Raw genomic sequence first — 23250 nt, forward strand, 5'->3', positions numbered from 1 at the left:
GCAACAATCCTCTGACAATTATACTGGTTTTTCTACAGCTATGGAGGTGGCACATTGGAGGCGAAGCGCTCTAGCTGGACGGAGACGTATATGTCGTGGTTGGAAAATCAAGAGCTACTGGCCCAACAGCTCCAGGAGTTGCGCCTTAGAAACGAATCACTTGAACAGTGTAGACCCAAGCTACAGGTGCGTAGTTGTCAGCTATTCTTTAAAAATTATTTGTCGAGTACCTACTGCATATTTTACACATACAGATGTGACAGGCAACATACAGAAACACCTTTAAAAAGCAAGATCTTGTCGTGTAATGTGGTGTATACCAATTCAACAATATTAGTCTAAAACTCAACGGGTACAAGACCTGGACGGATTCAATCGAATTTTATAACAATGTAAGCACTTTTCTCCGAAACAACGAACAAGTGTTATATTATGAGGTCTGTGGACTGTGGAGACGTGGGAGATATGTCGTCTGAATGTCCAGCAGACCACAATTGGACAATAGCAGTTGTACTGTGAGGGGAACGATCACCACGGTAAAGGCATCTTCTGAGTAAAACGGAGTTTCGAACATGGAATACATCTAGCCTTCAAATATGTACACATAATATCTAGCAGTGAGGCTAACTTGCAGTGTTATGATATTGCCGGTGGGTGAAACCGTGTGTCAGTATGTAGCTACCGCTGTGAGTTGCCTTAGGCATGAGGCCAGGTGGTTAGCAAAGGTCACTGAACTCGACTTGTACACTCAAGCTTTTGAAATTTCCCAACAGATTAATACTGCGTACCATATCTGGACTCGATCCCAGAAGCTTGTGTTTCGCGGGTACCTCGGGGTGCTCTTACCGACTGAGTAATCCAGGCACGACACATGAACTGCCCTCACACATTTACTACTGTTAGTAACCTTCTGTTACTTCCCAAAGGTCACGTAAGTTCTCTTACATAGCCTACAGGACACGCACTCCTGGAGGGAAGGTTATTCCGGGGAAATGAAATAATCACAGTCGAGGTACCAGGTGGTTGTAATCAAAGTGCAGCTACTCAGGGAGATGTATTGTGGGCTGTTATTATCGTAATGCATTAAACGAAAGCGATTTACGCTATAAAAAAATTAGTTGCAATTTTGGCCACCAGATGCAAATCTGGCTCTGTACAGCATCTCATCGACGTCTCCGGTGCTCATATTTGAACAAATAGTGCAAGTGGCAGTTAATAATAAAAAAATCCACATCATGCCCTCCTCACTTGTTTGACCTTTTCTGCGCAACCCCGTTCCTGATCCATTACATATGGAAACATTTCAAAACGTGTTTCTTGCATTCACAGCGCCAGATTTTCATTTGGTGGCCAAAATTGAAACTATTTTTTTCAGCGTAAATCGGTTCTGCATTAACGCATTCGAATATCTACCAATTTTCGCTGCCTTATGATGAATACAGCCCACACTGGAGCTCTGTGAGTAGCCGCACTTTAATTATAAGCACCCGGTACTAGTAGAAGCAAACCAGCGAGGGCGGTTCGCGAGACATTCCTGGATGCCTAATAGATAAGAGCATTGCCCGTGAGAGGCTGAAGTTCCAAGTTTCAGCCCTACGAGGTTTCAAGACAAAGCATATTGCGCTGGAGATACATTCTGAAGACTAATTTTTGTTGGAAGTAATTTGAAAAACTGTTGAAGGATAAGATTTTTAGTGGTTTGCAGATTTCAGTATGGTCAGAAATATTTATCTTACATCATGCATGTGAGAACTGTGACAGGGAAGGCGAATGGTCGACTTCGGTTTATTGGGAGAATTTTAGGAAAGAGTGGTTCACCTGTAAAGGGGACTGCATATAGGACGCTGGTGCGACCTGTTCTTGAATTCTGCTCGAGTGTCTGGGATCCGTACGACGTCGGATTGGAGGAAGACATCGAAGTAATTCAGAGGCGGGCTGCTAGATTTATTACCAGTAGGTTCGACCAACACGTAAGTGTTACGGAGATGCTTCTGGAACTCAAAAGGAAATCTCTGGTGGGAAAGCGACGTTCTTTCCGAGAAACTCTGTTGATAAAATTTAGAGAACCGCTATTAGAAGGTGATTACCGAACGTTTCTACTGCCGTCAACATACATTGCGCGCAAGGACCACGAAGATAAGATACGAGAAATTAGGGCTCATACAGACACATAAAGATAGACGTTTTTCCCTCGCTCTATTTTCGAGTGGAACAGAAAAGGAAATGACTATTAGTGGTACAGGGTACACTCTGCCACGCACCATACGATGGTTTCCACAATATCTAGACGTAGATTCCCTTCTCACTGTTTTTACCAATATGGCAATGTGGAACATTTGAATTTAGCTCTTACAATACATACTCACCTCTTGCTACACCACTTATTAGGTCTCACAAGAAGACAGCGCCCATTCGTCATCACAGATTTCATCCAAATTGTACGCCGCTCGTGGTCTCGCGGTAGCGTTCTCGCTTCCCGAGCACGGGGTCCCGGGTTCGATTCCCGGCGGGGTCAGGGATTTTCACCTGCCTCGAGATGACTGGGTGTTTGTGTTGTCCTCATCATTTCATCATCATCCAGGAAAGTAGCGAAATTGGACTGAGCAAAGATTGGATAATTGTACGGGCGCTGATAACCACGCAGTTGAGCGCCCCACAAACCAAACATCATCATCATCATCTTCATCCAAATTTGTGACATACATAGCACTTGACTAGAAGTGAAAGTGACAGAAGTGGGACTTCAGATTGTCAAGTAGTTAGAAAAAAAAAATAGCACTTTTGGAGTCGATGAGGCATAGTTTCAAGGTAGTGGTTGGCGCAGCGGAAAGAGTACAGAACGTTTATCAGTGGGTTATGAGATCAAGTCACTAAGCGGAAATACATTTTGCATTTTCAGTTTTTGCGTTACTTACACTGCAAATAAACCGAAATAATTCTCAGGATATTGTATTTCTTAATATTTTCGTAAGGCGTATATTGTATACTTTTATTATTTTACAGTTGTTGATTTACACATGCTGGGGTAATATTCATCGTAAAAGCAGCGGAAGCAGTAATTTCCTCGGCGTTACAAACGCCGGATTTATACAATTACTTGGTTGATTTAAAATTTCTATACAAAAACATACTTGGATTGCATTCATAAGAGATTCTCTCTCATCACACAGTTTGACAGAAAATCACACGTAATTTCGCTAGTAATGTATAGTGGAACGTATTTTGATGCTTCTCGGTATGTGATTTCTTTTGCTCTCTCGATGAGGTAAGAGTAGTTTTGAAGCTTTCTGAACGAATTGCTTTGCTGACGATAAAATTGGACGTCCCAGGATTGCACTAGCGGAGTGCGTGTGGGGGTTGTGGGGAGATGGAAGGGAAGAGGGGTGGAAATTACTATAATACTGTACGACAGTAAACTTTTTTCATCTTGAAACATCTAGGAAGTAAGTTGTTACCTACACGTAGAGTTTCATCACATAGGGTACATCATAATGAGCATTATCTCGGTTTATTTGCAGTGTAAATAACGTAAAAACTGAAAATAAAAAGACGTTCCCGGAAAGGCCTTAATCTCACGACCCTCAGATTACCGTAGGCGGCAGATTGCCAAGCCATGCGCCAGGGTTAGATTCCCGTCCTGGGCGGAGATTTTCTCCGTTCGGGAACTCGGTGTTGTCCTTGTTTTCGTATCGTCATAACTGACATTCCACTGTTGAGTTGGCTGAATGGGCACCTCTCGAAAGCCAATAAACTGAATAAAATAAAATATATGGTTAGTGCCTCTATGAAACGTCCCCTTAGAAAAATTATACATGACTGTGCTTAAACTGACACACAATATTTTTTAGCGCAACGCAATCTGACTTTCAGTAATCCCTACAAAAGAATGGCCCTGACTAACAGTAACCAATACCTTTCACAAATCACTTACCTCACAAAAATCTTCATTACTCGAACTACTGCAATACAGCGAGCGCCAATACTGCCAGCTAAATAAAAACTACTGAAGACACTAACTACTGATAGACACAGTTAGCAAACGAAAGATTTTGATAGAGAAGAAACAATGTATTTCCCTTAATAGTGTTCAAAAGTCATAATATATATAGCAGTTCATGGCATCCAGTCTTACAAATTTACTGTCTCTGATGGACACACGTCCAGATCATCCGCTCTCAAAACTCTGCCATCTCTCTCCCCACTTCCACCACTGCTGGCGGCTCACTTCTAACTGCGCAACGCTACGTGCTGTTAACATCCAGCTGCCCAACACTACAATGGCAGACAACAATGCAAACTAGCCACAGACTGCACACAGCACAGACAGTGATTTTCATATAGAGCGCTACGTGGCGTTACCAATATAAAAACCTAGACAGCCTACTTACACCTCATTCGACCAGCGCCAAAAATGCTACGTTTTTTTTCTAAACGCTTGTCCATCTGGAGCTGCTACTTCTGTCACATTCATTTCTGTCCAATCCCTACACATAGCATACATCTGGACGAAATCGGTCATGTCGAGCTGACGCGGTAACTTTGTCAGTGCTCCGATGACTGCCTTACATCTCGTTCTATGTGATACATATGATAAAAAAAATGGCACTATGGTCATAGACCTTCATAACAGTGTCCTGCACTGGCCTGTGTCATCGCTATACACCAAATGGGATTAATATTGATCACAGTGGAGAGTCGTCCACCTAACGCACTTCCACGTGTAAAGTTATACTGGTCTTTTGATAACATGTTCCAAGCAGTGAAGTAATTGATTCATGTTCCAGTACAAATATTAGTGAATAGTAGATGACGATTTTCGAAGACTATATCAACTGTTAGGAGTTGAATATAATCCCACATGCTTCAATGTAAGATGCTTTTAATAATTTCCACAACTAAACTCTGTCTCGGAATCTGGCAGAAAACCCAAAGAGATTCTGGTCATATATAAAGCACACCAGTGGCAAAACGCAGTCAATACCTTCACTGCGCGATAACAACGGTGAAGTCACTGATGACAGTGCCACTAAAGCAGAGTTATTAAACACGGTTTTCCGAAACTCCTTCACCAAAGAAGACGAAGTAAATATTCCTGAATTCCAATCAAGAACAACTGCGAAGATGTGAAACATAGAAATAGATATCCTCGGTGCAGTAAAGCAGCTTAAATCACTTAATAAAGGCAAAGGCCTCCGGTCTAGGTTGTATACCAGTCAGGTTCCTTTCAGAGTATGCAGATGCAATAGCTCCATATTTAGCAATTATATACAACCGCTCGCTCACAGAAAGTTCCGTTCCTAAAGACTGGAAATTTGCTCAAATCACACCAATACCCAAAAAGTGGAATAGGAGTAATCCGCTGAATTACAGGCCCATATTACTAACGTCGATTTGCAGTAGGGTTTTGGAATTTATACTGTATTCGAACATCATCAACTACCTCGAAGAAAAAGATTTACTGACACACAGCACGAGTTCAGAAAATATCGTTCTTGCGGAACACAATTAGCTCTTTATACTCATGAAGTAATGAGTGCTATCGACAGAGGATGTCATATTGACTCCATATTTTTAGATTTTCAGAAGGCCTTAGACACCGTTCCTCACAAGCGTCTTCTAAGCAAACTGTGTGCCTACGGAATATCGCCTCAGTTGCGCGACTGGAATCGTCATTTCTTGTCAGAAAGGTCACAGTTCATAGTAATACACGGAAAGTCATCGAGTAAAACAGAAGTAATATCCGGCGTTCCCCAAGGAAGTGCTATAGGCCCTCTATTGCTCCTGATCTATATTAATGACATGGGAGACAGTCTGAATAGCTCTCTTAGATTATTTGCAGAGGATGCTGTCATTTACCGTCTTGTAAAGTCACCAGATGACCAAAATGAATTGCAAAATTGATTTAGGTAAGATATCTGTATGGTGCGAAAAGTGGCAATTGACTCTGAGTAAACAAAAGTGTGAAGTTATTCACTTGAGTACCAAAAGAAATCCGCAAAATTCGATTACGTGATAAGTCACACAAATCTGAAGGCTGTATTTTCAACTAAATACTTAGTGATTACAATTACAAATAATCTAAATTGGAACGATCACATAGATAATGTTTTGGATAGAGCAAACCAAAGACTACGATTCACTGGCAGTACACTTAGAAGGTGCAACAGATCTACTAAAGAGACTGCTTACACTACACTTGTCCGCCCTATTCTGGAATATTGCTGTGCGGAGTGGAATCCGTATCAGGTGGGACTTACGGATATTGAAGAAGTTCAAAGAAGAGCGGCTTGTTTTGTATTATCGCGAAATAGGGGAGATTGTGCCACAGACATGATACATGAATTGGAGTGGCAACCATTAAAACAAAGGCGTTTTTCGCTGCGACGGGCTCTTCTCATAAAATTTCAGTCACCAGTTTTCTCCTCCGATTGCAAAAATATTCTGTTGGTACCCACCTACATTGGGAGAAATGATCATCATGATAAAATAAGAAAAATCAGGGCTCTCACAGAAAAATGTAAGTGCTCGTTTTTCCCATGCGCCGTTCGAGAGTAGAGCGGTAGAGAGACAACTTGAAGGTGGTTCACTTAACCCTCTGCCAAGCACTTAATAGTGAATAGCAGAGTAATCACGTCATGTAAATGTAGATGTAGACGAAAAGGCTGACGTCGTGACTTCCCTTTGTTATACTCTTAGTATCATATTCGAGCAACACGCAGTTCACCGGAGTATTCTAAACCTTCTTCGTGACTGTGTAGAAACCCGACGAGGCCAGCTACTGCTGGTGATGGCGCTGACCAAATTAACTTATATGGTAATATCTAAGAATATAGCTAATGCCTATTCACTTTTCTAAAAATTCAATCGTTCGTCCGTTAGCTGTTACTTCTCGTTATTACAGATTTGATATGTTTCTTAGTATTTCTCCTCGACACTACAAATTTTGTGTCAGTTAGCTTATTAATACAGATATAATAATTATTTGGTAAATTATACATCGAAATTTTCTGGCTAATAAAAGCTACCTGCCTGATTGGTACTCGAACTTTGTCCATTGACTCTCGCGATAAAAGCTTTTACCAACTGCAGGCAATCCTCCCCGCCAACCGAAACTGTAAACTAATGTAGGTAAGCCATTTACTGAAGTATCTGCCTCCCACAAGTATAAGATTACTAAAGAGTGCGAGAAAGTCTTTGGGACACTTGGAACGCTAAGCAGAAATTTTGGTAGATTGAAACAGTAGAGCTACGTACGGGCTAAAGATGTGGGGCGGACCATTATGAGTGCGTAAGGAACTCAATTTCTGAAAGCATTTCCGCTTTAAGGGAACGCTCCTGACTGGGGTCCCAGTTCGAACCAAAGTTTTAAAATAGCATAAAGTATGCTATTTATATCAACAGAAAAGTTTTCGTTCGGTATACTGTTTGCCAGAACAGTGTTGAGTTATAAGTAATTTTGAGATTATTGTCGTATGATAAAAAGTTCTGTAAGCACAGTTTGAGTACTGTAGGAATGGACATGAAAAGATGAAATTAAGAAAAGACGTAGAATTTGAGGAATGTTTTTATAAGTGGGTTTTAACAAGTGAAGCGAAAGTGTACCTCTTCCCGGGTCAACCATGAAAGATCAAATTTCACTTTGATTTAAATGACAGCAATGTCTTTACGACCTCCCATAGATCGTTTTCAATGAGGATAGGTCACCATGGAATTATCCAAATGAACATTGAAGGAGAAACAAGATCTTCAGATGGTGAACGATAGTTTCCTGGAGTTCCAAAGTCACAGTAGACGAAAATTAAAATGATCATTAAGTATATAGTGTAATTGTGATGAAAACGACGCATTATTATCGACTGTTCCAACCAGAACTCTCGCTGTAAGACATTCTGAAAATAAGATGGATTTCAGAATTAGTAACGAAAGAATTACCCTTCCCTTTGCCGAAAATATAATGGATAGCCATAAGATGACACCTTTTTGTATAGGCGACAGTAAAAAGCAGAGTTATTCAAGTATGCAAATATATCATCTTTACAATTCACTTACACTCATTCAAAGAATGCTTGGATAACGTCTGACATCTTTACAAAGTGCTTTCAAGAAGAATTTGATGCGTCGATGAGGAAGCCCCTGCCATCATCCATCTGCTCATATGTTGTAGTCAAAATATGGAAAAGTAAAATCTTTGTTATTGTCTAAAGAAACAATGGCATTAATTCAGCTACTGGGCATCATACGACCATCCAAGGGTCATTATCGCAGTGAGCTGTTCGGTTCATTAGTAAATTTAGATGAAGAAACTGTAACAGTCTTGAAAAATGTAAATCAGAAGACTTGCTTGCGTATTCAGTAGACGTAGGATGGCAAAGCATCAATTTCATCAGTATTACGAATGCTGGAACAATGCGACAGATGAATAACGTAAAGACATAGGTTTCAGTAGCAGTGATATCCAGTCTGCACGTGATATTCTGCGGTGCAATACTGATCTTGAAGATTTCAGAGACCATAGACAACAAAGATGTTACTGAGATTGGCAAAACGGTCGAAAATGATAAGAAGAAGAAGTTGGTTGGTTGGTTCGGGGAAGGGGACCAAACAGCGAGGTCATCGGTCCCATCGGATTAGGGAAGAGTGCGTAAGGAAGTCGACCGTGCCCTTTCAAATGAACCATCCCGGCATTTGCCTGAAGCGATTTAGGGACTTCACGGAAAACCTAAATAAGGATGGCCGTCCTCCCGACTGCGACTCCAGTGTGCTAACCAATGCGCCATCTCGCTTGGTAGAAGAAGAGGAAAACACAGAACATGTTCCCAGTAAACGTGAAGTATTGGCTAATAGAACAAAATGATTGCGAGGGTGCAGAGACAATGTGAAGCAAATCATACTCAGTTGCTGCACGTGATGCATGTAAAACAATATTCACACATGAAAATGCACGAAATGATCCGCTGTAAAAGGCAACTGAATTCTTTAAAGCAGTGGAAAAACTAACCCTCAGTAGATTGCAGACAGTGTTGTAAATAGTCGTTTACTCTGCAGTGTATTTTATACACCCTAGTGCAGTATAGTATTTTATTTGGAACTACTGTAGTACTAATGTTTGTTTTGAGTGAAGTTTGTCTAATTACTGTATTTTTATTTAATTAAATGTTTTGCTTATAATGTTGGCTCTGAGCACTATGGGACTTAACTTCTGAGGCCATCAGTCCCCTAGAACATACACTCCTGCAAATGGAAAAAAGAACACATTGACACCGGTGTGTCAGACCCACCATACTTGCTCCGGACACTGCGAGAGGGCTGTACAAGCAATGATCACACGCACGGCACAGCGGACACACCAGGAACCGCGGTGTTGGCCGTCGAATGGCGCTAGCTGCGCAGCATTTGTGCACCGCCGCCGTCAGTGTCAGCCAGTTTGCCGTGGCATACGGAGCTCCATCGCAGTCTTTAACACTGGTAGCATGCCGCGACAGCGTGGACGTGAACCGTATGTGCAGTTGACGGACTTTGAGCGAGGGCGTATAGTGGGCATGCGGGAGGCCGGGTGGACGTACCGCCGAATTGCTCAACACGTGGGGCGTGAGGTCTCCACAGTACATCGATGTTGTCGCCAGTGGTCGGCGGAAGGTGCACGTGCCCGTCGACCTGGGACCGAACCGCAGCGACGCACGGATGCACGCCAAGACCGTAGGATCCTACGCAGTGCCGTAGGGGACCGCACCGCCACTTCCCAGCAAATTAGGGACACTGTTGCTCCTGGGGTATCGGCGAGGACCATTCGCAACCGTCTCCATGAAGCTGGGCTACGGTCCCGCACACCGTTAGGCCGTCTTCCGCTCACGCCCCAACATCGTGCAGCCCGCCTCCAGTGGTGTCGCGACAGGCGTGAATGGAGGGACGAATGGAGACGTGTCGTCTTCAGCGATGAGAGTCGCTTCTGCCTTGGTGCCAATGATGGTCGTATGCGTGTTTGGCGCCGTGCAGGTGAGCGCCACAATCAGGACTGCATACGACCGAGGCACACAGGGCCAACACCCGGCATCATGGTGTGGGGAGCGATCTCCTACACTGGCCGTACACCACTAGTGATCGTCGAGGGGACACTGAATAGTGCACGGTACATCCAAATCGTCATCGAACCCATCGTTCTACCATTCCTAGACCGGCAAGGGAACTTGCTGTTCCAACAGGACAATGCACGTCCGCATGTATCCCGTGCCACCCAACGTGCTCTAGAAGGTGTATGTCAACTACCCTGGCCAGCAAGATCTCCGGATCTGTCCCCCATTGAGCATGTTTGGGACTGGATGAAGCGTCGTCTCACGCGGTCTGCACGTCCAGCACGAATGCTGGTCCAACTGAGGCCCCAGGTGGAAATGGCATGGCAAGCCGTTCCACAGTACTACATCCAGCATCTCTACGATCGTCTCCATGGGAGAATAGCAGCCTGCATTGCTGCGAAAGGTGGATATACACTGTACTAGTGCCGACATTGTGCATGCTCTGTTGCCTGTGTCTATGTGCCTGTGGTTCTGTCAGTGTGATCATGTGATGTATCTGACCCCAGGAATGTGTCAATAAAGTTTCCCCTTCCTGGGACAATGAATTCACGGTGTTCTTATTTCAATTTCCAGGAGTGTAGAACTATTTAAACCTAACTAACCTAAGGACACCACACACATCCATGCCCGAGGCAGGATTCGAACCTGCGACCGTAGCGGCCGCGCGGTTCCGGACTGTAGCGCCTAGAACCACTCGGCCACTCTGGCCGGCTGTTTATAATGTTCTCTAAGGTTAAATACTGTATAATATACAGCGTGTGCCAGGAGGAATGGTTAGTATTCAGGGATATGACAGGAACGATCATTTGAAGCAAATAATTCCAGAACACACTTAAAGTACAGTCGTGCTCAATAGTATCCGAACGACCTGAATTGCATTTCGCCTGATTCGAATGCAACCCACATAGCGCAGCTGTCTAGCAGCTCCTCTAATCGCCCCTCGGTACAGTCGTTTGACTCTTGAAAATGGTTCCAACAACACTGCTTGGTATCGCAATAACTCAAGATGTAAAGTAATACCAAGAAATTACAAATATCAGAGAACATCTTATCACAGATAAGACGGTTCTTCAGGCTTGTAAGCTCACATTTATTAGAATAAATGACATACATGAAATGTTACCACTCTCATTATTACGTCACATAGGTAATTCAAGTAGTACGTTCGTCGCACTCATGATTTCCTCTTCAAAATAACATACCGTACTTATTATTTAACACAAAATGACATTAAAAATTTAAGTTATTCACGAGCAGCTAGTTGAGAATATGTATGAACTTCAAATGACACGACGAACCGTCTCGTTCTGCATATGGATTCAAACCCAGGTCATGCAGACTAAGCAAAGACTTTGTGACTGACGGAAACTAACAGTCATTCCTGACTAGGCATACAGAGAGTGATATACCTCAATTTTAGACAGTATCAGTTAGCAAATATCAACTTTAAATTACATAACGTAAACATTGTTAACGGACGCGAATTCCTACCCAGCATGTATTGTCCTTGTTAACGAATTACGAGAGATGTTAAATATTGCTTCTTCGCAAGTAACTTACTTGAAATTCCGTGAGGTAAAGCTTTGTTTGCACAAGGATTCGAACCCAGAACCTAATTGGATTGTCATCGAAGCACAATCAACTGTGACATATCGGATTTTATCGGCGGTAGCTAGATGTTTTAAATGAAATGACGAGACGAAACATTAATTTTTTCTTTCCCAGGACTCCAACCTGGCACCTATCGCTGTTATATTCCAGAGAAAACGAACGTTAAAAATGGGTTTGTTACACCAGCAGCGACATGTGAGCATGTTTGAACTAGAAATAATATGACGAAGAGTTCAGTGCCGACTGGGAATCGAGCCCCACACGCATCGTTGTCGACTGCACACAAAGAGACGTCAGCTGCCAAATTTATCTCCACCAGCAGCTCGGAATAACATTCTTGAATTTACAATCTTTTCGCAAACAGTTCTGTGTCTCACTGTGACTCAAAAACGTCAGATACCGTTAGTGTTGACAACGAATGAAAATACATTAAAAATCAAAATTATTACCCACCAGCAGATAGATGTTCTCATGCTAGAGCTTGATAATACATAATGAAAGCTTTAGTGCCGGGCCAGGATTCGAACCCTTTCACGCGCAATATATGGAGATGTTGAGGAATCTGCAGTTGTGAACAAACAACAAATTGCAGTCGAGCTGTATTGTCACGAAGGGATCAAATTCCGCGCTAAGGGCGGTCTGAGTTGCATTCCCAGATCAGAACCAATTTTATCGACATACAGAAGCTCAAATAAAAGATGGAATAAGTGTCCTGAGACCCTACACATCGTTTGTTTCGTCACTAGAAATAAATAACTAATATAAGAAAGGTTACTGTTGATAAAGTTTCTACGTGTCGCGACTCCTGACTTTATTGTGGTCCAACCTAACGTCTACTTGGTAGAGAAGGAATATCATGTTCAACATGAATGTCAGACCACAATCTCATTATACCTTCTTCATTTGGCGTAGCCAGAAGAGAACAGAATCTGTCTCTCCTTATCAATAATCATCAGCAGAAGTTGGAATCGAACCCAGACCATAAGTATATGAAGCTAGCATCAATTCAAGAGACCACCAAATTCTCTTCTGTATCACTCATTTTTCTATCATAACAATGTTGCGCCACACGGGATGAGAATTCTGACACACAGACTCCCTGTAGTGGTTTGCAGCATGTTCAGTACATTCATTTCCTTGGTTGACCGAATCGCCATGAACTAGCTGCCTCGGCTACCCAGTGCATACATTCGACTCTATTTTGTAGTCACCGAAATAAAATCACGTAACTGACACCTACACAGAACTGCCAACAGTGTAGGATGCAGAAATTTAAACAGGAAGTGTTCCTTTCGACCGGAGCTACTCTTGTGCTATCTGTTAAAAACGTGAGCAAAAGAAAAGCTGTAACTGTATGTGTCTCAGAAGTCTAGATCCGGCCATATGCATTATCTCACAGCACTGTGCAATGCGCAAGTTCTGGAGGACCTGTTGTTGCGTTCCGCAGGTGTAGGAGCTATTTGTCAGCTAGTAGCGTAACGGTAAGCGTCGTGCACTGTTGATAAGACTTCGCGAGTTTGAGTACATTCAGTGCTACATTTTTTAAAACGCCATACTGCTGTCTGCTGAAGTTATCGATCTAATGGAAATGTGAACATAATTCCCTTCACTTCTCTACCCAAAATAGTCGCATGTGGAAAATGGGCTAACTTCTGCGACATTTTGTTCTTTTCAGGTTTAATGGATGGCCAGGCTGCAGATGCATCTCGAAACTTTTGTATTATGCATGGGGAGAGCGCATCGTGCCAAAATACGTCAGAAAAGTGTTTTTTACATTAGCTGTCGTGTGTCAGTGGCATTTTATTCTTCATAAAACCTTGTTTGACAGGTTTAACTCAGAACAAGTTTTCTACATGCATGTAATCAATAAACTGCATGTGCATTGTCAGACTGTTATAGATGACATTAGAGAATTCGCATATATCGTTGATGATTTATTTCTCTCTCATATTAACTAATGTTTTAACAACATTAAAATAAACCGTACGAAAATTGTGCACTGTATTATGAGAAATGAAATAAAACTACCCACGATAACCTTACGACGAAAGTCTGTTTCAATAAAACTGAGTATCTGTACACAAGCGTGCCTCCATCGGCACGGCTTAGTAAAATACTAATCACTTAGATTTCGATTGGGTCTGTGTTTGATTGGTATGCTGTATCATACTCAAGTGGTATGCATATGTGGCATTTCATAAATAAAGTTATGAATTCCTAGAAACCAAAAATTTGTTTGTCAGCAGCGGAAAGAGGCGTTATCTGTTGTGCAGCATTGTAAGTTTTTCACCATTGCACTATGAGCCGAAACTATTTTCTTGCGATTTCCTTATCGATGTGTGATCTGACTGCTTGTAGCTCTTTCACAGAAGGGATAAAAACGTTACAGTCAGCAAGACTGGAACCGCAAACCATAACAGACGCTTTCTCTCAGGTTAGCACGTTTCCACAGAGCCAGGGAAGAGGCATGCGTCGAGGTCTCCTCCTACGAGGCCAGTAGTGGCTAGAACTAGTAAACCGTTATTTAAAGGACGACATTGGATGCGATTTTCACGTGCAACAACTTTTCTGGGCTGAAAACCGTAAATTTACAATCTTTTGTTAAAGCTAAAGCGTTAATAATAACTCAGATTATTCAATGGAAATGACAGAAAAAATCAAGTGAACTTTGAGGCTTTTTTTTTATTGCGACGGTTTCCACTTTTTTTTCTTTTTTGTTTCTCTTAGATCTAAATTTTTTCTTTTATTTTGTGACTGGTTTCGGCTTGTACAACCATCGTCACAATGACAAACATGTCTGATGGTGATTGTATGTTTGGTAATTGGCCGTAAAAGAAAAGAAAAAAAATGAGATCAAACTTTAATAGTCTACAAGCTAAAATTTAAGGTTAAAAAATTAGAGGTGGAGGAAGAGAAACCAGGTCAGTATTCGAACCCGGGACATCCTGCGTACAAGGCAGATGCGTTAAGCACTGCGCCACTTTTTTTTCTCTTGGTTTTTTTCCATCAGTCCCTTTTTTTTAAGGAGATGGGGGAGGACGTGGAAGGCAGAGAGATTAGGGGTCGTAACCCGAGGCCTGGTCACAGTGTCCCCCTCGTCCGTCAAGGAATCAAAGAATCATGGATGGGAAGGGGAAATCTTTTGTGGGAATTATTATTTATTTATTTATTTTTATTTACTGTTATTAATACATTCTTAATGTGGTTTTACTTTATACCACAACAAAAATAAATGTATCTGGCACCTCATCGTGCTCTGAGAAAAAGAAAACAATATCTCGGCACGTTCCTACACCGAGGTAATGTATATGGGGAAAACGAAAAAAAAGTGCTTCATACAGGATGCAGAAGGGTGTGTCGCTACTCTCCTTACGCTTCATCATCCAGGTATGTCTTCACTTATATCATGTTATTCCACCGAGAATCGAACTTAGTCTTGTCAGCTCACTCAATAGGTGTCTTCTCCTACCTGTTGATGATCCAGCTGCGTGGAGGGTCGCGTAGGGCACTCCCTAAGTAATTAGAAAAATACTGTCTGTATTTTGGGTTCCGTACGATCTTGCAATTACGTTCTTGTAGGTAGTTCCAAAAGTCGAATACATCTTTAGGTCCATCGTGAAATAAGTAGTGTACCGCATGCGCACGGATCCACGTGACAGCGTTGGTCTTGGCACGCGGGAAATACTGTTGATCTGGAAATGGTAGAAACCGAGGTGTAATGTGTTCCGGAGTCACTCGTAGAAAATACGACAAAATTTGTCGCACCAAGCGCCATACGTCTTCTGCCGCGCCACATGTGAGACGGTGTTCGTCCGTGTCTGGTATCCCGCAGTCTACGCAGAGAGGCGATTCCGCCATGTTTATCTTGTGGAGGTGTGATCGGGTGATCTGTTTACCATTGACTGTGATGTACCGTGTGGATCGGACGGCTGTGTCCAGTGTAACCGTGTGAATCGTCTTCCACACCACCTTCCAATTAACTTGAGGGCTTTTGCTCTCCACGACGTTTGGTGGGCGCCTCTGCTGTAGGACATGATATATATCCCGCGCCGACGCCTGTTTCGTCGGTGGTACTGCGATACGGACATAGCTGTGTTCGATGTAAAAGTTCCCGAAGTAGTAGAAGGGTGGGAGTATGTCTTGCGTCGTCAGTGGTGGGATAAGGGAGGGCCAAGCTAAGGACTCCAACAGCAAACCTGTTAAACTTTCCGGGTGGTGGCGCCACAGCTTGATGTGTGAGCTGACATACAGGGCCACAGCTCTGTCGTGGACATGGACTAGACCAAGACCTCCCCTTTCTGGGGGAAGGGTCAGTGACTCATAACTGACTTTGAAGACCATGCCTGTACTGACGTAGGCTCCGAATGCCGCTAACAGACATCGAGCCATCAGTAACGGTATTGGAAGAACACGCGCTATGTGTGGAAGGCGCGATGCGAGGCAAACATTGACGAAGTGTGTCTTTTGGAGAATGTCGAGGGTCCGCAGATGAAGGTTGAAGATCTGGACCCGAATTTGTTGTAATAAGCGGCGGTAGTTAAGAGCCGCAGTGCGCCGTATGTCGTCGTGAAACTCTATTCCGAGACATTTGATAGTGCCACGAAGCTGTAGGGGTTCGACACACGCTGGAGTCAACCCGTCTCCTATGGCCATGGCGACCGATTTGGTGACGTTGAGACAGCTGCCGGAAGCCAGACCGTACGTGGTAATCCATTCTAGTGCTCTGTTCACATCGTCGCGATTGCGGAACACGAGAACCAGGTCGTTTTCATATGCTGTACAGCGAAACGTGACGTCACGTAGGGTAAGACCGGTGAGGCGTTGACGGAGGCCACAGAGGAGCGGTTCCAGTGCCAGAGCATATAGTAACGTCGACAAGGGGCAGCCTTGACGCACGGAGCGGAAAATCGGGAGGGACTGCGAGAGACGCCCGTTAACGAGCACTGTGGAAGTCGCCCCTCGGAGGAGGCGCATCACGACTTCTGTGAATTGCTGTGGGTACTGCATGTGCTGGAGAACGTACGTTAGGTACAGGTGATCCACTCGATCAAAAACTTGGCTAAAATCTAGTGATGCCAGCGCTCCCAGGATGCGGCGTGCCCTGGCTAGGGCTATTAAGTCACGGTATCGACACAGTGCTGTGTGGATGTTGTTGATACCCCCTAGGGAAGTCTGATCTGGCGAGATGACGTAAGGTAGGGTCGGTCGTAGACGGTTTGCTAATAGTCTGGTGAATGTCTTCATGTCGCAGTTGACGAGTGTTAGAGGGCGGTAATCTTGTATTCGAGCCCCACCTTTATGTTTGTGAACCGGTATAATTATTCCTTCTACGAAGGTCGCAGGGAGCGGCACCGCGGGGGACATAAGCTCCCGACAGATGTCAGTTAACTTGGGAGCCAGTAAATACTGGAAAGTTCTATAAAACTCCACAGGGAGCCCGTCGGGGCCAGGAGACTTATTCGCCGCTCCTTTACCGATGGCGTCGATAATTTCGTCTTCCGTAATGTCGTTCAATAATTCAGTTTGTAAATCCAGTGGGACAATGCCGTAAACCAGTTGTGAGACTGCTGTCACCGTCGTCGGGTCGGAACATTGAGCTGAATAAAGTCGTGCGTAATGGTCGAAGAAGGCTGCAGCAATATCTCGTTGTGTGGTGTGATGATGGCCGTCCTCAGTGGTGATGGCATGTATCAGCGCCTGTCTTCGCAGTGTACGTTCTCGGATGACGTGGTACATGGTGGGTCGTTCCGTTGCGAGTCTGCCTTGTGTTCGCGCTCGGACGATCGTCCCTTCGAGGTGTCGGCGCATATGGGTTACGATCTGTGCTTTCGCACGCTGAACTAACTGTCGTTCCGGTGTGGGTGGCAAGGAGGCGCACTCGCGAAGGACGGTGAAATAAAAATCAAGGGTCTGCCGCCTCCAAGCAGCAGTCTCACGACCATATGTAATGAAGGTTCGCCGTAGGGCCGGTTTGGCGCAGGTTAACCACCAACTAATCGACGTAGGATACGTTGGGAGGCGGCGGACGCACAAACTCCACGTGTCTTCGGTGGCGCGTCGACAATCCGGAGAAGCGAGATGAGCAAGGTTTAATTTCCAGGGATGCCGGATGCGCCACACCCGTTGGCGACGAAGGGTGACGGCACATATATAGGCCTCGTGATCAGAAAAGGCTACTGGCCACACCTCCGCGTCACTCACCGTTGCCGCGAGTGAACGGGAGACGTAAATCCTATCGATGCGACTAGACGAGTGACTCGTGAAATGGGTGTATCCCAGTCTATTTCCTCGGACATGTTCCCATGTATCTACCAGCTGGAGATCGCCGATGAGTGTCCCAAGTTTGGGGCACGGTGAATGGCGTGGCAGCTGATCTTTAGGTGCTTGGGTGCAATTGAAATCGCCCCCTAACATCAAGTCATCGTGCCTGCCCTGAAAAAGCGGTGCTTTTCCTTCTGCGAAGAAGAGCAATCGGTCATGACGGCGATTCGTTCCGGAAGGGGCGTACACAATGATAAACCAGACGCCTTGCACCGTTACGGCCATTCCTCTAGCGTCGGGGAGATATCGGACTTTGTCCGCCTCGAGGCCCTCTCTGAGGAGAATTGCGACTCCACTGTTAGTTGGCGAGGCGTGGGACACATGAGCCGTATAACCATACATACCCGGGAAATCGGTGACGAAGACTTCTCGGAGAATGACAATGTCAACGTCTGCTGCATCGAGCATGTCTTGGAGCAGCGACAACTTCGTACGTGTCCGAATGGTGTTAATGTTGATGTTCGTTAAGCGGTGGGGGCCGCCGTCAGTGTCGCCGTGAAAGGTGTGGCCTGTGATCTGCTGGCCGCGTCCGCACCGTCATCTGTTGCTACTCGGGAGGGACCGAGGTGTGGGAGGAGAGACCTCATCCACCACAGCGGCCGTAGAATCGTCTTCAATGTCATCCGCCCAAGGTCCGTAAGTTAACGGTGGTTGCGGTAGAACACTTGTGAGCTGAGTGACTAAGGGTGAATCCGCAGTTGTTTCCGGTTGTGTACCAACGGCGGGCGCTGTGCTGGCCATCCGTTTGCCCAAGAGAGCGGAATATGGTTTGTCAAAATCAGACAAAGTGACAGGCGAGGGCGATCTCGTGTCATCCATTTTCCTCGTCGTTTCGTCGGCCGTCCGGTCGTCAACTGGAGGAGACGTCCGCTGGAGGCAATCGTCTGAGGGTGTGCGACGTCGCTTTTTATGCTTTCTCGGTGACCTTTGTTTGCGGACGTGGGTTTCTGTGTCCGAAAGAGTTTGTGGTTCCCGTATAGCATCCCCCTCAGGTAGAAAGGCAGAGGTCGGTACAACCCTAGCGTCGAGTTCCATTCTCTCGTCCGAATCTTCATGTGGAGTCGATGGGCGGCGTTCTTCAACTTCTGCAGACACCGTAATGGTGTTGGTCAATCCAGGACCGGCGACAGGTGCGCATCCTAACGCTTCCTGTCTTCCGGGGGGGTTGTCGTCTGTCATGACGGTCGATCGTGTCACCTCTGCGTAATTGAGGGGGAGGGCCGTGAGCGTAGGAGGTGGTGTCGTGTCATGTAATGGAAGTTGTGTAACCCGATGTTGAATACACGCCGAGCGCACATGACCCTCCTGGCCGCAACCAGAACAAGTACGAGGTTGTCCGTGGTACATTACTATTGCTCGACAGCCACCTATGACTAAGTAGGACGGCACATGTTTCTTTAATTCAATTTTCACTTGTCGGACGCCGTTGAGGACCTGGTACGTCTCGAAGGTGTTCTATTTTTCGGCCACGTGGCTAATTACCGTCCCATAAGGGCGGAAAGCTGAGGTAACGACGTCCGGTGGTACTTCGAAAGGGAGTTCGAAGACTCTTAGTGTGCGTAATCCTAGTCCAGCATGGTCAACAGTAACCTCTCCGATGTGACCATCGGAGTGTTTGAACTTGAGAGTGTTCGCGCATCTGTTCACAACTGCGTGACATAACCCGTCATCGACCATCTTAACGTAAACGACTCTACTTGTGATGGATATGTGGGTACCTATGATGTGCTGTGTAGGTATTTCAACTTCGTCACGGATGAATCGTTCGACTTCAAAGGCTCGTGGTCGTGCGTAGTCGGGCTGGAAGCTGATCTTGATGGTAGCTTTTCTGTACGAATGAGCCATGGCGACTCAGTGTTAACGGACGTGAGTATTAGCTGCGGCGAGGAAGTAAACAAACTACGCGCGCTCGCGACACTGCGGACGGGACGTAAACAAGACGTCTTCGCCGCTCACCGGCCGAAAGCAGGCATGCAACAACTTTTCTGGGCTGAAAACCGTAAATTTACAATCATTTGTTACAGCTAAAGCGTTAATAATAACTCAGATTATTCAATGGAAATGACAGGAAAAATCAAGTGAACTTTGAGGCTTAATTCCGTGCACACCATGAAGTAACTCGTCGATCACAGAGTTGCCAAATATACCTTGCCTTGTTGCAAATCTCAGTTACATTACCAGCAGGAAGAAGACAACCGATGTGATCTTACAGTGGGCTGGGAAGTGACCATAGCTGACGTCTCAAAGACGCGGCTGCTACGGCCTGGAATACGTAATCCGTCTGATTTACATTTCTAAAAAATGGTTCAAATGGCTCTGAGCACTATGGGACTCAACATCTTAGGTCATAAGTCCCCTAGAACTTAGAACTACTTAAACCTAACTAACCTAAGGACATCACACACACCCATGCCCGAGGCAGGATTCCAACCTGCGACCGTAGCAGTCGCGCGGTTCCGGACTGCAGCGCCAGAACCGCTAGACCACCGCGGCCGGCGCGATTTACATTTCTGTAACTGGGTTTAGCGACTGGAGCGTAGTTACTAATAATACTCAGAACTGACTGCAAACTAAGTTTCATAAATCAGTAGCTCTCATAGTTGTTTTCGTATGTCTTTCGTAAGTGTACTCAAAACTAACAAAATGATCGACGAACGTTTTCGTACCTCGCCGATAGTCGAGCACAACAAACAAATAAAAATAAAAAAAGACTGTGTGCCTGTGTGTGTGTGTGTGTGTGTGTGTGTGTGTGTGTGTGAGAGAGAGAGAGAGAGAGAGAGAGAGAGAGAGGGAGAGAGAGAGAGAGAGAGAGAGCGAGAGAGAGAGAGAGAGATAGGGAGAAGAGAGATAGAGAGTGAGGGAGAGACATAAAAATAAAAATCAATGAGAGAGAGAGAGTAAAAATTGTTGCAAAAAACTGAATCATGGTATGTAAAGAAACCTTTATTAAAATGACACGTTCTACATCATTACGAAATGTCGTATTCATGATCTATGGAACAAGTATTAATCTAAGCTAATCTAATCATGTCATATTGCTGACTAGTCAAGAAGAGGCACGAATAACAGAAATTTTCGCCAATATCAGTAACCAAATCTAAACTTAAAAAAAAGACAGTTTCGTAATAAACCGGAACTCCTGTAAAGACCCTTTCGTCCCTGTTAACTAACCACGAAAGATGTGTGATATATCTCCATTCAGAAGGAACAAAGTGTTCATGCATTTAAAGATGAAGCACATGGTGTTCGTTCTGTGACGGAGAAACGAACCCAGCACGCAATCGGATTGTTAACTAAGTAAAATCAAATGTTACGTATCGGTTTTTCTTACCAGCTGCTAGATGTTTGAATCTAAAATAAGTATACAAATTTTTGTGTCTGAGCGACAATCGAACCGCACACCTACCGTCCTTCTTTATCAGCCACGAACATAGCTTAAGTAACACTTGCTTACTCACCAACAGTAAGATGTGTGCGTGTTTGACCAGAAATAACGACACCTATTGCGATTGTTGGCAACACATGAACAGACATTAAAAATGCACGTTAATTTTCACTAGCAGACTGGTATGCACGTGACAGGGCTTGAAATGAAATTATGAATATTTTTGTACTGGATCAGGATTCGGACCCACATACTTACCTTTGGAGGAGACCTAGAGAAGATTGCAGTCTTGGGAAAAGGAACGAAATGATTGAACTATACTATTCCGAGAGATTCAGATCCTCAGAAGATGAGATACGAATTCGAATCACAGTCCAGCACCAAATTTTTCAACGTCTCTAGTTCAATCAAGTACAAGAAAAATAAGAGCTCTGTTCCTTTAAATGGCTATCGTTTCATCAAATAAAATAAAATTTTCTAATGTAAGTAAGTCTACTGGAGACAGAATTTCTGTTTACCATGACTTCCCCCTATGTCATTTCGCAACGTAAACCGGCTCTGCCCAATTGGTAATGAAGGAATGTGATGTTTAATGCTGATTCTGGATTATAACGTCTTTCTCTTGAGGTTGCCAGAGGTAAAGTAAATATGTTTGTGCCTCTTAAAAGTAAATGCCTGAAACCACGCAGTGCACCTGTGATAGTTCGTTCCACCAAACCATTGTGGCCACATTTCCCAGACCAAGGAGTGTGCTGTTTCGGATGATGTGCTTAGCTTACAAAATTAGTCACGGTGGAAAAAGAAATGCGAGTCTATTCAATGGTTAAGTAGAAGCAATCTTACCGCACGACTGCTACGGTCGCAGGTTCGAATCCTGCCTCGGGCATGGATGTGAGTGATGTCCTTAGGTTACTTAGGTTTAATTAGTTCTAAGTTCTAAGGAACTGATGACCTCAGATGTTAAGTGCCATGGTGCTCAGAGCCATCGGAAGCAATCTTCTGACGTGGAGATTACGCTATTCTCATGTCAGCACGATGTAAAGACTCTTCTAGGCATCATAGCCTCGATGTAAAGCCATTTTGAAATATTCACTAATTCAGCAAATTACTTAGTTCGAGAAAATTCACTGAGAAGTGTGAAGTTACCGGATAATTAAATTATTACCGTCATTGTTACTATCATTTTCTTCATACCGTTGCTGGATCACATGTGCTTGAAGATCATGTAATGACTTTTGGTGGCCGCCGCGGTGGTCTCGCGGTTCTAGGCGCGCGGTCCGGAACCGCGCGACTGCTACGGTCGCAGGTTGGAATCCTGCCTCGGGCATGGTTGTGTGTGATGTCCTTAGGTTAGTTAGGTTTAAGTAGTTCTAAGTTCTAGGGGACTGATGACCACAGCTGTTAAGTCCCATAGTGCTCAGAGCCATTTGAACCATTTTTTGACTTTTGGTCATTATAGAAGTAGTTGCCCAAGAAGAGGTTCTTTCCCTGTCTACGGAGTTCTTTTCATGTTAATATCAAACATCAGGAATTACTCGCAGATTACATTAAAACTAAAGAAATTGATGAAGACGTTACATGATAACAAAATTGCGCTACCTTTCTTAATTTACTTGCGCCTAGAAATGGCTTTCGAATACTGCCAAACCAAAAGCCAAGCGATCTTACTGCCTTCCGTTATACGTCGCTGTCAGTTCTACCACAAGATTTGGTCGACGTGACCTGTTTCAAGTTGTGTATCACAGAGAATGTTTTAGAAAATCAATTGTTTTCCTTTGCAATAAACAAAAAGATTTTCATTGTAAGCTATCCAAGTTCAAAATTTTGGCATTATTAGTTCAGATTTGATATTCACTTCTATAA

The 23250-nt window shown here is 44.2% G+C and overlaps 1 protein-coding gene across 1 annotated transcript in view; it reads left to right on the top strand.

The window, feature by feature from the left end:
* The window catches only part of LOC126176171 (uncharacterized), a 118176-nt gene that overhangs the window by 89457 nt on the left and 5469 nt on the right, over window positions 1–23250 (top strand). The window contains exon 8 of the mRNA XM_049923311.1: window positions 39–196. Within this exon, the coding sequence (XP_049779268.1) occupies window positions 39–196 (158 nt within the window). The remainder of the gene's footprint in view (window positions 1–38; window positions 197–23250) is intronic.

The sequence above is a fragment of the Schistocerca cancellata genome, chromosome 3 (assembly GCF_023864275.1).
Source record: "Schistocerca cancellata isolate TAMUIC-IGC-003103 chromosome 3, iqSchCanc2.1, whole genome shotgun sequence".
In the NCBI taxonomy this organism is placed as follows: domain Eukaryota; kingdom Metazoa; phylum Arthropoda; class Insecta; order Orthoptera; family Acrididae; genus Schistocerca; species Schistocerca cancellata.